At 41.3% G+C, this 16,232-nt stretch overlaps 1 protein-coding gene across 11 annotated transcripts in view; it reads right to left on the bottom strand.

Annotated features, from left to right (window-relative positions):
• LOC103706601 (protein PHYLLO, chloroplastic) overlaps positions 1 to 16,232 on the bottom strand; it is a 114,680-nt gene that overhangs the window by 48,687 nt on the left and 49,761 nt on the right. For 9 of the 11 annotated variants that reach the window (XR_003385634.2, XM_026804481.2, XM_026804480.2 and 6 more), the window contains 6 exons: positions 10,363 to 10,422; positions 9,971 to 10,093; positions 9,440 to 9,544; positions 9,176 to 9,370; positions 8,640 to 8,738; positions 5,367 to 5,933 (listed from right to left, as the gene is read on the bottom strand). Coding sequence is in view for 10 of the 11 variants with exons in the window: in XM_026804481.2 (XP_026660282.2) it covers positions 5,367 to 5,933; positions 8,640 to 8,738; positions 9,176 to 9,370; positions 9,440 to 9,544; positions 9,971 to 10,093; positions 10,363 to 10,422 (1,149 nt within the window). In the remaining variant the exon portion in view is untranslated. The remainder of the gene's footprint in view (positions 1 to 5,366; positions 5,934 to 8,639; positions 8,739 to 9,175; positions 9,371 to 9,439; positions 9,545 to 9,970; positions 10,094 to 10,362; positions 10,423 to 16,232) is intronic. The other 2 variants (XM_039132113.1, XM_039132125.1) reach the window with 2 other exon arrangements.

The following is a 16,232-nucleotide window of genomic DNA, read 5'->3' as shown; positions in this document are numbered from 1 at the left end:
CTTGCGATACCAACAATGATGACAATGACAATTTAAGCAATGATGCAATTTATGGCTAGGGAGGTAGCAATGGATGTGGTACGACTGCATATAACTCAATCCTAGGATCTTCGATTTATAGGTGGACTACAATGCACTTAGGCCACATAGAATAAGGACCATAATGCACAACTTGGTAGAACCTACGAGAATACTATTACAAATAGGAGATCGGTGTCTCAAGATCGTTCGAAACATGACAATGCTGTTGTAGATCACCTTGCATGTGGAGTGGGGTCATTATATGTATCTAGATCAAGTCGTACACTGAATCCTATTCTACACAATCAGGCTATGATCCACATAGATATCCTTCGCTTGAGACATCATATTCAAGTGGGTACTACCCTTCACCATCCAAGTAGCTTACAAGTCAGATTTCACTGCCCAGATCTTCGAATGGCCAATCCAATATCAAGCGGAGGACAGTATCAAGATGGCTAAACAGGCACTTGTTTGGGATGCAGGAATATAGGCTAGATTATCAAGAAACTTGATATAATATCCTGATCCAGACTATGATCGCGATCCAGGCATCTATAAAGGACATAAACAACACAATTTTATATGTTTGCATATTTTGTACTCTAAATGCATTAAATGGACTCTGATTGTTATATTATGTGTATATTCAATTGTATTTCAAGTCCATTTCATGACCAAAAAGACATCAAAATAACAACAAAATAATAAGCTCAAAATAAAAATTAAAATTTAAAGAAAATGGCATATTGGTCAGATGACCGGTATGCCACCTCATACTGTTTGTCGGTATGATACCAACCATATTAGTGGCCGACCAGTATGGAAATAGGTACCAGTTTGGCAAACCTTGGTTTCACTAGTCATAGACTTTTAATTCTACATTCAAAGTTCCATGCATTGACCTCTAGTCATTATGATTGTTCATGTGCTCATTAATCTGATTTTTTTATCAAGGCTTAAGGAAAGTCGTAAAATAAGAGATGGGGGTTCCTCATGATAATAACACAAGCTAGCTCTTCTAAATCCTCTTCCCATGGGAAACATATAGTAGAGTGTAGGCAGATCAATTCTCAAACATCAGCCTAAATTCTAGAGAGGTCAGAAATAAGAGTTTGTCCATAGGGTATGCTTAGATCTATTGAGTAGTTGTCTCACTTTTAATCACCCATCATGGAGATCAACCATATCCAAACAATTATATCAATGTAGCTATTTTAATTATTGGTCTATATAAAGAGTGAATTTTTACATTGAACCTTACCGGAGGAGCTTATATAAGAAATCTTATTTTTTTTAATTGATCAAAGGTTTATAAGATAAAGAAGTCAATTTATGGTTTTATGGTCTAAACTCTAAAGCATTTGAAAATTTTCCTCAAGTGGTCAAAATGTGCAGCCTTCGGTCAATCATCAATATACAAGGAACCATCTAAAATAACTTGTTCTTTCTATATTAAGAAGCCTAGGTACTAGAGTCTTCCCCGACTAATGAATAGCAAAAAATTCATGCCTTGATCAATTCTCTCTCTCTCCCAAAAAAACAGATCTCCATTAGTTGGAAAAAGAAAATATTTAGGGCCTGTTTCAATATTTGGAATTTATAAGAATAGGAAAAAAATTCATGATAGGATTTAGGTTTTGATCCTATAGGATTGTACAGGAAATCCTATTGAAAGAAAAATCCCATTCATAACTGATTCTATTCCATGTTTGGATCTCCTCTCTCCCCCTTCTTTAATCCTGCTAGGAACAGCTTGTGCCCATCATCTATTGCACTATAGAATAGCCTAAAAGCCTCCAGAAGGGAATTGAAGGTGGAAATATCTGGCAAAATGCCTTCTTTCATCATCCAATGGACCATTTCCTTGGTAGACTCAAGATAGTCAACACGGATCGATGAGGAGGTTGTGGAGATTGACAGGGGGCTTGAACCCTCACTAGAACATTTCTTCAAGCATATCCTAGGCCTCGTGGAGCTTGTCGATGGTACACCATGCGTCAAGGTGGGTGCGGGGGGGGGGGGGGGGGGGGGGGGGGGGGGGGGGGGGGGGGGGGGGAGGGGTGTGGAGGTGTGGGGGTGGTGTGGGGTGGGGTGATGTTGTGGGGATGTTCTTGCAGCCATGTGACGGAGGAGGGCGTAAGTGCTGTGGAAGTTGCTAGCATGGTAGAGGGCAAAGAGGAGGGCATTGTAGATAAGGGTGGTCTGGGGGCAAAAGAAGAGGAGGGCGTTGTAGACCTCGACAGTGAGGTCTAGGAGGGCGGTGCGGCTGTAGGCATCGATGACAGTGACGAAATAGTCGGGGGAAAGAGGAAGTGAGAGGGTGCATGTTGGCAATGGTGGAGAGGAGGTGAAGGAGGAGGGAGGAGGACAGGTGCCTATGGAAGAAGAGGATCGGAGCAGTGAGTGAGGCCGAATCTCCCTACCATTTCCTTCTCTTCCACTTTGGCCAATATGAGAAATTTCAGAAATTCAGGCTAGCATGGTAGAGGGCAAAGAGGAGGGCATTGTAGATAAGGGTGGTCTGGGGGCAAAAGAAGAGGAGGGCGTTGTAGACCTCGACAGTGAGGTCTAGGAGGGCGGTGCGGCTGTAGGCATCGATGACAGTGACGAAATAGTCGGGGGAAAGAGGAAGTGAGAGGGTGCATGTTGGCAATGGTGGAGAGGAGGTGAAGGAGGAGGGAGGAGGACAGGTGCCTATGGAAGAAGAGGATCGGAGCAGTGAGTGAGTGGGGCATTCGGTTGGGATTGAAGAGCAAAGCAAGCTACCCAAACCAGGCATGTCATCCCAAGTCTATCATGAGAGGGGGGATGACAAGAGGAGCATGATAATTGTAGGATTGAAATAATGTCCTCTTAAGGACTTTATTTTTATCGTATGGGATAAGTATATTCCCATAGGGTAGCTAACCCCAATATTAGTCATCTAAAAACTCATTCCGGAAATGCACTGAATTTTTATCCTTGGGATTGTTAAATCCTATAGGATTGGCTAAATCCTATTGTATCCAAATGGGGCTTTGGTAAGACAAATAGATTTCCATGCCTTTATGATTCTCAATATATATGCTTGCATATGCTTAGCATGTGCCAAAAACTACTTGCCATGATCGGTTCAGCCTGTACCGGACCGGTACCGACAGGCACCGGTCCGGTATGAAGGTGGAAATCGTTCCGATCCATCAGTTCAAAAGTTGTACCAGTGCGAACCGAGCGGTACACACCGGTTCAGGTGAGTTCAGACAGCGCGTGGCTACTTTTGAAAGTGCCACAATGCTAAGCGTGGTTTGAATGGCACTTTCAAAAGTGCCATAGCGCTGGCCGAAGGATCTTATAGTGGCTACTATCCTGCACAGCCTGGAGGGTCTTACGGGTCGAATTTTGGTGCCGGCATATTCGGATAGGCCCCTTCATAGCCATATTATCAACAGGACACCTCTCAGAGCCAAAGCTTCAGCGAGAGATCCGAGTTCTTATGATCCGACGTGCATTCCTCAGGGATTGAGCATAAAAAACTACGTCTCTTGGTTAGAGGGATGGGTTGATCTGCCTCCTTATTATGCTGATGATCCAGAATTTCAGATATTGACGAGAAGCATCGCCACTTGACCCAATTTTAGATATCCGAGAGTGTTTTAAATATATGTAATTGATTGTATCTTAATTTGAAAATATTTTATGTTCTTCATCTCATTATTTGAATCATTTGGAAGTAATAAGATGTATCATCTAGTTTAAACCTTAAACTTAAACGTAAAAGCATCAAAACAAGATCCAAAAGTGAGAGAACTCTCCAAAAAAAAAAAAAAAAAACGACGATGGGGTCGAAACCTGGCCGAACCAGCCCCATCGGTACGGTACCGATTCGGCTCGATTCAGTACCGATATCGGTGCCCACCGGTACGTCGGTACAGTCGGTATTCCGTACCTTGCTACTTGCTATTATGAAACTTCTCTGGATCTTTGAATAAAACTTTATACTCAACTAGCAAAATACTTCAACAAACATCAAATAGGAATAGGATGATTAGGGCACTTGATCAATAGAATTGCAATATTATTGTAGAAAACACAGTACTGAAAGTCTGAAACAGTAAAACATAAAAAAAGGCCAAAGAAACGGTAAAACATCCTTCTTCATTATAATTCCAATCTCATATTGGATGCCTCAGATTTTGCTCACAAGTCCATCCCAATCCCTCTTTATTTCCCTACTGAGCATTCATTCTTGAGCCAGTTCTTATAGCAAACACATGCAATTTCAGCCTTCCATGAGTCCTATCCATCAAATGGAAGTATATTTAAGAATCTTGATTGTATTGCTGTCATCAATCATTGAATGCTCCTATTTAGATAAATAATATTCATGCACATGCAGAGATATGATACAAACTCTAGCTCAAGGGAGTCTCGAAGTAAAACTTGTATAGTTACTGTTTATAGTCATATTAAGGCTTCTGTGTGTAGCTAGACTTTGAGCTAATGGCCCCCCACACCTCAAAGCAATAATTGTAAGAAAGTATGAATTTACAAACATGGATTAAGTAGTGACATCTACATGCCTCTGCTTTTCTCTTTCTCTTGAAGGTGAGCCTTTGGCAGTTGGCGCAATAGCAAGTTGCTCCATTGTGACTTGAAGGTCATGGTTTTAAAACACAAAATAGCCTCTCTGCATGTGAGGGTAAGGCTGCATACATTAGACCATCCCCGGACCCTTCTATAGCAGGATCCTCATGCAGTAGGCTGCCCTTTTCTTTTCTCTTAAAGAACTTCTTCCTTCTCCTTATAATTTTCTTCATTATCTCTTACAGGATTTCCCCGCATCCTTTTGGTTACCTTGTTCTAGCAGGTCAAGTTAGCTAAATACATTGAAGGACATAGAATCTTGATCAAGCATTCTATCTCAAAATCTTGAAATACAAAATCATATAGAGGATGGCCACTGAGGAAGATATATATTTGTAAGCTAAGTGTAGGATTACATCCACATCCTCAACTTGCATTTAAAGCTCATTCTGTCTTATATAGAGAATTTAGGGATTCTTTCCTACCTTACCATAGGCCATATCAACATCCACCTTGCACACAATCCCTTTCCTCATTTCTATTTTTGACATATCAGATTATGCATATTCGAGCATCCCTTCAAGAATTTCTCTTCCCTCACCACAATGTGATCCCAAATAGTTCTCTCTGACTAACTCGGTGCTTTGTAAAAAGCTTTAAATATCTGCTAAGATGTGTATATATCATGATCAGTACATGTTCAAAAGCTAGTTTGTTGCAGTAGATTAACATGATGGAATAACAAAAGCAGAAACAAATTTGACATGAAGAAAGCATGCCTGAAGGATCACATCTGGTTGTGCCCAGCCCTTGACAGCATTCGAGAGTAGAGCGTTATCCAAATGATCAATAAAATAAAACCTGTCTTCAATCTCTGTAAATGAAGTAAATAATCTGCGCAACCGTAGTCCTGACAAAATATCAGTAACAACTGGCCAGAAAAGATGTTTAGCTAAAAGAAGAGCTGCCCATATTTCATCTTCAGTGTGGATGGCACCAATTAATAAGAGACCCTGTTTTGCTCTCTGTATTACTTCCAGAACCTCAGCAACTTGCCCACTATAACCATTGCATGAGCAGCAATGTTGCATTTTGATGTATCTAGTATAAGGTCCAGCATTTGACAACCACAAATCTAATCCTCTTAAACAGTTTATACTCCATTCTTTTGGGCAGTCTTCCAATGGCTCTCTGAGGGGACAATTAATATGCACAGGGCCATATGGTGCTTGTGTTGCACTGTATGCAGCTGAATCAACAGTTGTTAGGACCATCCTAGCAGGTATTTGATCAGTGGGCGGAGGAAAACTGAAGAAAAACCTCACAAATTTGCCAAAATGGTTGACCTAAACCAAAAAGTACATAAACTATAATTGTGATGATTCCACAACATGTTAGAGCATTTATGCAGGTAAATGGTTGATAAAAGATCTGGCTGTAGAAAACAAGAAGATTTTGACCAAATCTGGTACTAGGACATTACCATTGGCCTAATCATTATGAGATAATTTGTGAACAGAAAGCTATGAATTAATACAAGTCCTAGAATGTCTAATACAAAAATGCAATGCTGGTCTTAATATCTTCATTGTTTGGCACTTTTTATAAGAAGTTTTAACATTTCATTGTCAATAATTCAATATAAAATATCGTGAAGAAGATGTGTTCTATTCCTGTATGTTAGACAGCCATCACCTTGGCAAAACCAAGGTTCACATATTAGAAGATCATTTTACATGCTCTAATCCAATTAGGTGAACGAAATTTCGAAAAATAATCTGGAACATGCATCACACAGTATACAACATAAACCAAACATGTTAGCTACAGACACTACAATATGCTCATAAATTATTGTTAAAAAATCAAAACCATGATTTCAAAATATTCCACATAAAAGTGACAAACTATATAAATTCAAAAACAGAATCAATGAAAGGAGAGGATATCCTTTCTGGAAGATGAATTGTGCAAGCCAATGTTGTGATGTGCATATTAATATTGACGTGTAGCTTACCATCCTATTGTGTGCAGGTACCAATTCTAACTTTACCAGGTAAGGTAGTAAGGGAAACATCATTATCTTACAACTTAAGCAAGTATTCGTGATATGTATTTAGAAACAGCAATAGTAAACGTGTTATTGTGATATTGCTATAAATACTGCTAGGAGTGTCTGAGCCGCAACCGTTTTGAAATTTCAGCCAAATTGTTTTCAAAATTGTTAATCAGATAATTTGAACTACATATCCAGAACACTATATGCAAGTTACAGATGAATTTTGAACTGAAACCTAAATGCTATGACCAGTCAGGATGATGATATCGCAGCCATTAAAGTCATAGATAAAAATTGCACAGGTTTGTCATATTAAACAAAACTGCTTGTAATATGTGTATGGATTGGGTAATTATACTTAAAACATTAATCTGTTTTAAGTTTAAACACTTCAGAAGTTCAGATGCTTGGATGATCTTCATGAAACAAACAAAAAAAAAAAATCTGACCTTTTTTTTAAAAAAATCAAAATTAAAACTTAATAAAACAAAGCTTTAGATTTAACCAAGGTCCGCCGTACCGGTACCGGTCGGCGTACCGGTGGCGGGCCGGACCGGTACGGTACATACCGGCCAGTATCGGTACAGTACCGGCCGGTACCGCGAGCCAAAAACCACAGCGCCTCGCGCTGTGGTTCATAAAAAAAAAAAAAATTCGTACCGGTGCGAACCGGCACCGGTACGGGCTCCGTACCGGCTGGTACGGGCTCCGTACCGGCCGGTTCGCACAAGAAAACTGGAGATACCGGTTTTCTTGTGGTTCCGGTACCGGGGCCGGTACGGCATTCCATGGATTTAACAGTTTCATTTGGAGCAACCTGGCGATATCAAGTTTTCTACATTCAGAATCCAACCTCAACCTCTGCTATTTTCACTATCTGAGGGGCCATAACATATGATACGATATTCAAATTTCTATTTTCACAAATAAATTTTGTTTCATAGTTATTTATATATGCCTTGTCATATCAGAAGCTTCGAGCATCTTTATAATCAAAACATATATACATATCAAACCACTTTTATTTTTCAAACTACTCTACAATTTAAATATATTTTTCTTGCTCTGTTATGGATAATTTTATTTGTGTTTTTGTTCTATTTTTTTCACGATGTTTTGGATGTTCGGGTCATAAACTCGAAATTACATTCCAAAACCAACCAACTCAATAAGTTGGTGCGTCCTGTGCAAATTAAGATGACTCTGTTAAAATAACACATGCTTAAAAAAGTTGAGCTGCCACTCTTATAAAAGGGGAGAATAGTTCAACATACAAGCATGTTCCCCAAGTTGTACACTTCGACAGCCTTATATTTGGAAATGAGGGCATCATTATCTAGTCTACAATGCTTTCATTGGAGATTGCTACAGTCCTACTCCCATACTCAGCATACACTGATATCATGTGCACAAGCAAAGAACATTGAACTAATTTGGTTTTTCTATATGAGACTCTTGATTGGAGTAGAGCTCCATTTCATAGAGCAAATAAAGAACTGAGGTTATCCTTCATCAGAGTCTTCTACTACATAGAAATATTAGGACGTAAACTGGAAACAAACCATATGTTCAAGAGAGTACTTTGGAAATCAATATGAATGACCATTTGCCACATACTAATATAGAAAATGACAAAAGAAGCAGAGTTTCCATCTACAAAGAAGACCTCGAACATGTGTCTTTGTGAATAAAGTTCTCTCCATCTAAATGCTCAGTGACTAAGAATATATGGCACCCATGGTCAGAAGGGATTAATATTCAAAAGGGGAGAGCCAGTAATCACTTGGCTCCGAAGAGTTTTGAGTGACTTTTAAACAATCTAAATTCCAAAAGTTCTGGCAAAATATCATGCGGCATCGAAAACAAGCATTTACAGCAATGCTAAGCAGCATAGATTAAAGAAGAGAGAATCGGAAAAACATATGAAGAACCAAGATTAGTTTTCTCCAGCTCAACAGATCAGCAAATAAGAGGAAGAAAGTATATCTCAAACCTGATCAATTGCTTGGTTTGCTCCTACATCCTGCAGCTCTGGAGGGCGATCAGCTGTGAGTAACATAAGAGGTACACAATCATGACTAGCCTCCACAACCTGTATGCTATGCTTGATGAGCAGGTGGGAAAAAAAAAAGTTGATAAAATATGAAATGTTTTGTAAGAAAAATTGAAATTAAAAAAGAAAAAATTTACTATCTAAGATTCTAAGCAACTATCAGAGTTCTGCATACTATGCTTGATGAATAGGTGCAAAAGATTCTGATAAATATGAAATGCTTTGGAAGAAAACCTGAAATTCAAGAGGCAAATTTAGTATCTAGGCAACTATCATAGTTTCCTATATGAACCAAAACAAGTCAAGCTGAAGAGGTTTGAAAGGACAAAATGAATAGTAAGCAGTAGTAATAATCTCACATCAATTCAAAATTTACCAATTGTAAAAATCTATAAAAGCACAGAGATTAGAAACTGAGAAGCATAATAAATCATGAGCACTATTAAATTCAGATAGCCAGAGCTCAAAATTCTCACCGCAGGAAGAAGATTTGACACAGCAGTTCCTGATGATGTTATGACCACTGCCGGTTTAAGAGATCCTCTTGCATAGCCAACAGCATGAAATGCAAGGGAGCGCTCATCAAAACATGATATGCAAGTTGTCAAGGAATGACCGCATGCAGAAATTGCAAGTGGAGATGATCGTGATCCTGGAGCTATACAGAAGTACTAAAATAAAGAAGTAATTATAAGTACACTTAAATCATAGCAAGTCTCTCATTTACTGGTGGAACTCACCGTCAAACCAAGTCGAACACATTCTTCAATTATAAGTGATGCCCATAGATAATTGATGTTGGCACACTCTTTTATCAAGCAATTAGTTCCACGAGAATCCATAAGCTGACAGTCAAATAAGGCATCAAACTAGTTTTTCCACTGGAAAAGTTCCACTTGAAAACAGTCTATCTTCTTTGTGCACTACTAGTTCAAGAATTTACTCTACAGTCTACACATTCAACCATATATTCGGACGTCTTTCAACATGATTACTGTTAACAATCAAGAAAAGTGGATAGTTGTAACATGCAGTAATTGTTCTATAACTGGACAATTATTAAGAGGGCATTTCTGTTCGACCTATAGCATGATTTTCCAGTCCCTATATGAAGCCCCATGAAATTTGACTCATGGCATACAGGAATTAAATACAATAGCCATACTAAGGTAAAATTATCAGAGCGTGCTCATAAAATAATTATGAACAGAATCATAACAAAGAAAAATTATCAGAGAATGTTCATACAATAATTATGAACAGAATCATACCATGTTACTTCCAAAAGAAGCTGTTGATGAATGTCTAAAATAATAACGGCAACAACTTGGAGAGTCTTCCTGCAAAAATAATAATGATTCAAAGCAATATTTGCAGAACATGAGAACTGCAGCCTGCTAAAAGCATTATCCAATCAGTAAGGTGTTTATGGATCAAATAAGTTATTGAGAAAAGATTGAGAACTTCTACAAACAGTTCTTAAGCTATAAGGAAAATAATAAGATAAGACAAAATAACATTCTTGAGTAATTAGAAACTAACATATTTACTAAAACAAGATAGCTTTTGTATAACTGAATTGTGAATCAAAACTCCAACATGCTTAAGACAGAAGAATGTGGATAGGTATCTTTAAGAATATTTAGAAAAAAAAAGAATATACCTGAAGCAAATTATTGGCTCCAGCATCAATTCTAACAAGAATTTCAGCATTCAGGAATACCTAGAATGGAGATATAGGCCAACAAAAGGATTTTAGTCTGGGAAAAAGTATATATTTTGCAGCTGACAACTCAAAATAATAATACCAGATCTTGACAAGTTGACATATAATATAGTAAACTTATATACAATTGCATATATATGGCCATAGAAAGCTTTTATTTTTTGTGCATTCATTTTATCATGATACAGTAAGGACTTTGATAATTTCATGAAGCTTGGCCTACTAAATTACAACCAAGGTCTGCAGAACCTTACTGTACTGGTGTACAATCGGGATGGGTCCTAAGTTCGGTTCGGTATGATCCAACCAGTTTGAACCGGTTGAATAGAATGGAACAGCCCCATACCACACAGTATCAACCCCAAACCATCCGGTTCAGGTGGTACCATGGCTGAGAGTGAGAAAAAATGCCGCAAGCCTGCGTCGATGTGGGACTATGGACTGTATACCATACCATTGATTGTAATGTATCGAACAAGTAAGGTAGCAGTACAATACCTGGTACCAGTCTTGTGGACCTTGATTACAACAATATACACATATCAATTTAGTTAAATTGCATATTAATTGTGTCTAATGCTATTCATTAACTGGTTGCTAAAATAATCAGTTGTTAAACTATTGTAAGTAATAAAACACTAAATTTAACGCTATCACAACTTGTGTGAGATATGGGGCTGAAGTCGGCAGCCCCAGCCGACTTCAGCCCCGTCCCCATTCTAGGAAGGCCGGAACAGAGGATCGCGATTGCGATCCTCTCCGGTTCTTTCGGGGACAAACCAGGCAAGGGCGCCCCGGGGATCCCGCGGCGCCCTCCCTCCGACCGATCCGCGGCCAATCCCGGCCGTGGAATCCCTCGGCCGCCGCGATTCACGCAGCGGAGAGTCGCCGCGAGGGGTGATAAAAAACCCCCAAGCCCTCCTCTCCTCCGCATCCTCCTCCTCCTCCTCCTCCTCTTCCCCCCTTCGCTCCTCCTCTCCTTGGTGACCGGCGTCCTCTTCCCGACCGAGCGCCACCCGGACTCCCTCGCGGCCACCACCTATTCCGAGATTCATCCTCTAGATTTCGAGCGTCGCCACCGCCGCTTGACCACCGAATCGAGCACCGGCGGCCGAGATCTTCCTCCCACTACCTCTGCCACCACCGGTAAGCCTCCCTCCTCCTTGCTTTCATGGGTTTTGGTCTCCTCTGTTTCAACCCAAGCAACCGAGATGATCTCGGTTGCTTCTCCTTCCCGTCGGCCACGGCGACAGTCGCCGGCCGCCATGGCGGCCGGCTAGCCATCGACCGAGGGGTGGCCTCCGGCCACCCAGGCCGGCCACCCCGCCGGCCCTCTCCCTCTCTTCCATCTCTCCTACTCCCCCTGTCCGTGGGGGGGGGGGGGGGTTTGGGGAAGGAAGAGGCCCATCACGGGCCAAGCTGGGCCCGTTGGGCCCTATCCATTGCAGGCCCAACTTGGGCCCAGTCCAGTCCGGATGGGCCCAGTTGGGCTGAACCTCTATAGGCCCGACTTGGGCCCAGTTCACGGCGGGCCCGACTTGAGCCCAGTTCACGGCAGGCCCAGTTTGGGCCCAGTTTTTTTTTAAAAAAAAAGAGAGAGAGAAGAAGAAAACCCGAAACCCAACTTGGGCCCTATTCAGATCCGAGCCCGGAACCCGAACCTGGATCCGAAACCCGGAACCCGAAACCCGAACCCATTTGGCCAATAAATGAAATTTTACAGATAAGCCCTTGACATTATGTTATTTCAGGACCTTCTGTAATTTGTATCTGATCCCTATAGAAAAGATTTATTACATAAAGGTCCCCAACTATATTTTATTTAGCCCACTCGAGCTTTATAAAATAGTACCCTGTAAATTAAGTATTAGTCCCTGCAATAAATTTTATTGTATAAATTAACTAATTAGAAGCCAACCTTGGGGGCCCTACTTAGCTAGGTCTATGCGGGCCCATTGGGCCGTGCCCAATATGGGCCTATCGGGCCATGCCCATTATGGGCCAACTCTGGGCCCTGTTGGGCCGTGTCCAATAGTATTATTTTTGGATTTTTGCTTAATTCTGATATTAACAAAGAATTAATTAAATTTAAACAGGTGAACCTAATCTGTCTATCTGAAGTAGGAATTAAGCGAGAAGAGGTAAGTAACTTAATGCTTCAAAGTGTATTTTCGAAATTATTTGGTAAAATAATTATTAGTGGATTAATTTCGAAATATGTTTTGTATTTAGTAAAATGGATCTGGTATGTTAAATTTCATTTGAAAATTTTGTTATATGCTCTGAAATCCGCAAAATATGACTGGATAATTTATGAAATCTATTTTTCTGTATATATGCATTCTCAGCATGGCTATGATCTGTTCTGCTCTGTTCTGGCCCTGCCAATGGGGATTATACGTTGGACCTATCGACTTGTAATCTGTGGGGAACCGGTTTCGACACCGCACCACCGGTAATTAGAATAGTGGTTTCTGGACACCGGCTGCCATCGGTGGGTAAATATAGTGGATTTGGCACCTTGTGCGATCCATGCCACTGGGTTACGTGGCCGTAGCTTATTATGTTGAGATTCTGGTATCAGAGTGTTGCCCAGATAGACAACCCAAGAGGGGAGGGGTGAATTGGGTTTTAAAATAATTATTGCAATTAAAAGCTTTGTGAGTAACTAATTAAAACTTTTTGCGAGTGGATTAATTAGTTGCTATATGCAGTGGATGAAGGTAAAGTAAGAGACAGTGAAGCAATCACAAACACAAGCAATTTTATAGTGGTTCGGAGCTAACCCTTGCTCCTACATTCACTCCCCAAGCCTCACTTGGGAATTCACTATAATCCCTCGAATTACAGCCGGTTGTTTTACAAGTTCACAACCCAACTTGTTGTTTTACGAGATCACAACGAACTCGGTCGGTTTTCACAGGCTCACCGACTAGAACCACCCGATTGTTTTCCCGGGATCACAATCAAACCCTTACACCGTTGGTTTTAACCTAGGCTCACCAACAAACCTTAACACCCTTGATTCAATCCCCTGATTGAATCAAGTAAGAAACAAATGGTTTGAAAACAAACAGAAAAAGGAAGCTTCTCAAAAGCGTATTTAAACAATTTAAATAAGGAAGAGTAAGAAGCCCTCAAACTGATTTTGGAGATGGAGGAAGGGGCTTTTTAAACTCTTTGACTCCTCTTGAATTTGATGTAGACTTGCTGTCAGGAGGAGAGCCTTGAATATGAGGAAGAGAGTTGGAGAATCGACTTCAATGCACTTCTTCCTTCTTTTTCGTGTAATCACTCTAGAGAGCTCTTGGTTGGTGGAAATCCCTTTAGCTTTCAATGGAGTCTCTCTTTCTTACTCTATTACTGTTCACTTAGGCTATTTAAGCCATTCTCCAAGAGAAATAGCCGTTAGACACATCTTTCTAGCCGTTCTGCACATTCTGCAACTCCTGACAATGTTTTCGTTGGGATCGGAGTCGACTCGCGCGATCTGGAGTCGACTCGCCTGTTGCAGAAGTCGAGTCATGCTTTTCTGGAGATGGCTCGGCAACTGTTCTGGATTTGAATTAAAGTGCTCTCTTGACGTGGAGTCGACTCGACTGAACCTGGAGTCGACTCCCCAATGTCTGGAGCTGATCCGACACTTTTGGAGACGACTCGTTCTAAGGAATCCAAAGATCTTTCTTTCAAGTTTGCTCACTCGAGTCGACTCGGCACTCAGAGCCCGAAATCCCGATCTTCTATCTGTTGACTTGTGCCGTCTCGGAGTCGACTCGAACTGTCTCGGAGTCGACTCGGCTCTCAGAGATGAAAATATAGTCTTCTGTCTTTGGGGTTGCGCTGCCTTGGAGTCGACTCGAACTGTCTTGGAGTCGACTCGCCTCTCAGAGACGAAAATACCGTCTTCTGTCTTTGGGGTTGCGCTGCCTTGGAGTCGACTCGGACTTTGCGGGAGTCGACTCGGCTCTCAGTGTTCGAAATTGGCTCTCTGACTTTTAGCCTTGCATTTCTCTGGGAGTCAACTCTCGCTTCCTTAGGAGTCGACCTGCCAACCATCGGAGTCGACTTGAGCTCTTCGGGAGTCGACTCGGCTCTCAGAGTCCAAAATAGCTTCTCTGTCTTTCTGTCTGTTACTCCCTGGAGTCGACTCGTACTACGCTGGAGTCGACTCGGCAAGCATTGGAGTCAACTCGAATTCTTCAGGAGTCGACTCGTTGACAGGTTCTGAGATGAATCTTTCTGTCCGGCTGTCTGTTCTCAGTCGGAGTCGACTCGTAATGTACAGGAGTCGACTCGAGCTTGTGCCAGTGCTTCTGATACACTTGGAGTCGACTCGTAAGCTTCCGGAGTCGACTCGAGACTCAGACTTTGGTTCAAACTGAATTCCTTACTTATCCAAAGTATATTGAACCAAAGCTAGAGACACTTAAACATGATTTTACAAATATTTGGCTGAAACACTAGATTGAATTCATTAGTATAACATAAGATATACTCAAATGCTTTGAGCTCATCAAAATCAAATAGGGTTATAATCAATCACTCCACACAGAGTTTTTGAAAAAATGATAATAATTTTTGAAAATAGTAAAACGATGTTATTTATGATTTATTCCAGTCATTATCCTGTATTTTGACCTGATATACTCCGACCCCACTTTGGGGTATTTTATTGCTTACTGGGCTAGTGTAGCTCATTATTTTATTTTCTCTATTTTTCAGATCCAGAGGCTTGATCGCACGGGAATGGGGAGTGCGTTAGATGTTCCGATGATTCCATCAGTTATTGGTCCTTTAGTTAGATTGATTAGAGTATTTGACTTACGTCAGCATATGTTATTTGAAATTTTGTAAGACTGCTTTTGAATAAATTTAAATAATTATGTCAGTTTTGAACATCTGTATTTGCTTTGATATGATCCGATGCCTAGCACGCCTGTGCGGCCCGCCGTGCGGGCGTGCGGCGTCTGCCGCGCCTCGGGCTCGGGGCGTGACAACTTGTAAGTCAGGCTTGACCATTTAACCATATAAGCAATACAGCATATATAACCACCCATGATATGTTATGCGCACACAAACAAAACAATGATTGTTGCCCTTGATTATGAGAGGAAGTAAAGAGAGGAATTGCAGGGGGCGGCCAAGCCCTCCTTCAACACCTCCTTCAAAAGATTGGTCCAGGTGAATGACCCGGACATCTGCTTCTTGTGCGAGACGCGGCTTTCTGGAGGTGGCCTCCGTCGAGTGCAGAATCGCCTTGTCGCTGCTTGAGAGCCTTTCACAGTGGAGTCTCGGGGGCTGTCTGGGAGTATCTTGGTGCTGTGGAAGCGAGAGGTAGCCACTATAGACGTGTTTCGTAAGTGCCCTCAGCAAGTTGTAATGGTAATTTCTGAGCCTAATGAAACTCCTTGGATTTTGTGTGGTGTGTGTGTTAGTACTAACTACTGGACGAGGAGAGTCCTTTGGGGTGAGGTCACCAACCTTGTCTTTCAAGAGGACCCAACCATAGTGGCAGATGATTTCAACTGCATCTTGGGGCCTGCACCGACAAGGTGGAGAGAAGAAAGTTCCAGGAGTCCCTAGAGTCGAATGGACTGGTGGATCATGGGTTCTCCGAATAGAGGTTCACCTAGTGCAACAATCGTGCTGGCCGTGCTAGGGTTTGGAAGAGGATCGACAGGGCTGTTGCATCGCCGTGTTGGATTCAACGCTTCCCGCCTACTATGTTCGTCATCTGGCCCGGATTGCCTCTGATCATTGTCCGCTCTTGATCTCTATAGCTTCTTACTCTAGCCACCATGGCCCTT

This window comes from Phoenix dactylifera, chromosome 1 (genome assembly GCF_009389715.1).
Source record: "Phoenix dactylifera cultivar Barhee BC4 chromosome 1, palm_55x_up_171113_PBpolish2nd_filt_p, whole genome shotgun sequence".
Lineage (NCBI taxonomy): Eukaryota > Viridiplantae > Streptophyta > Magnoliopsida > Arecales > Arecaceae > Phoenix > Phoenix dactylifera.
This window is presented reverse-complemented; position numbering and strand designations above follow the sequence as displayed.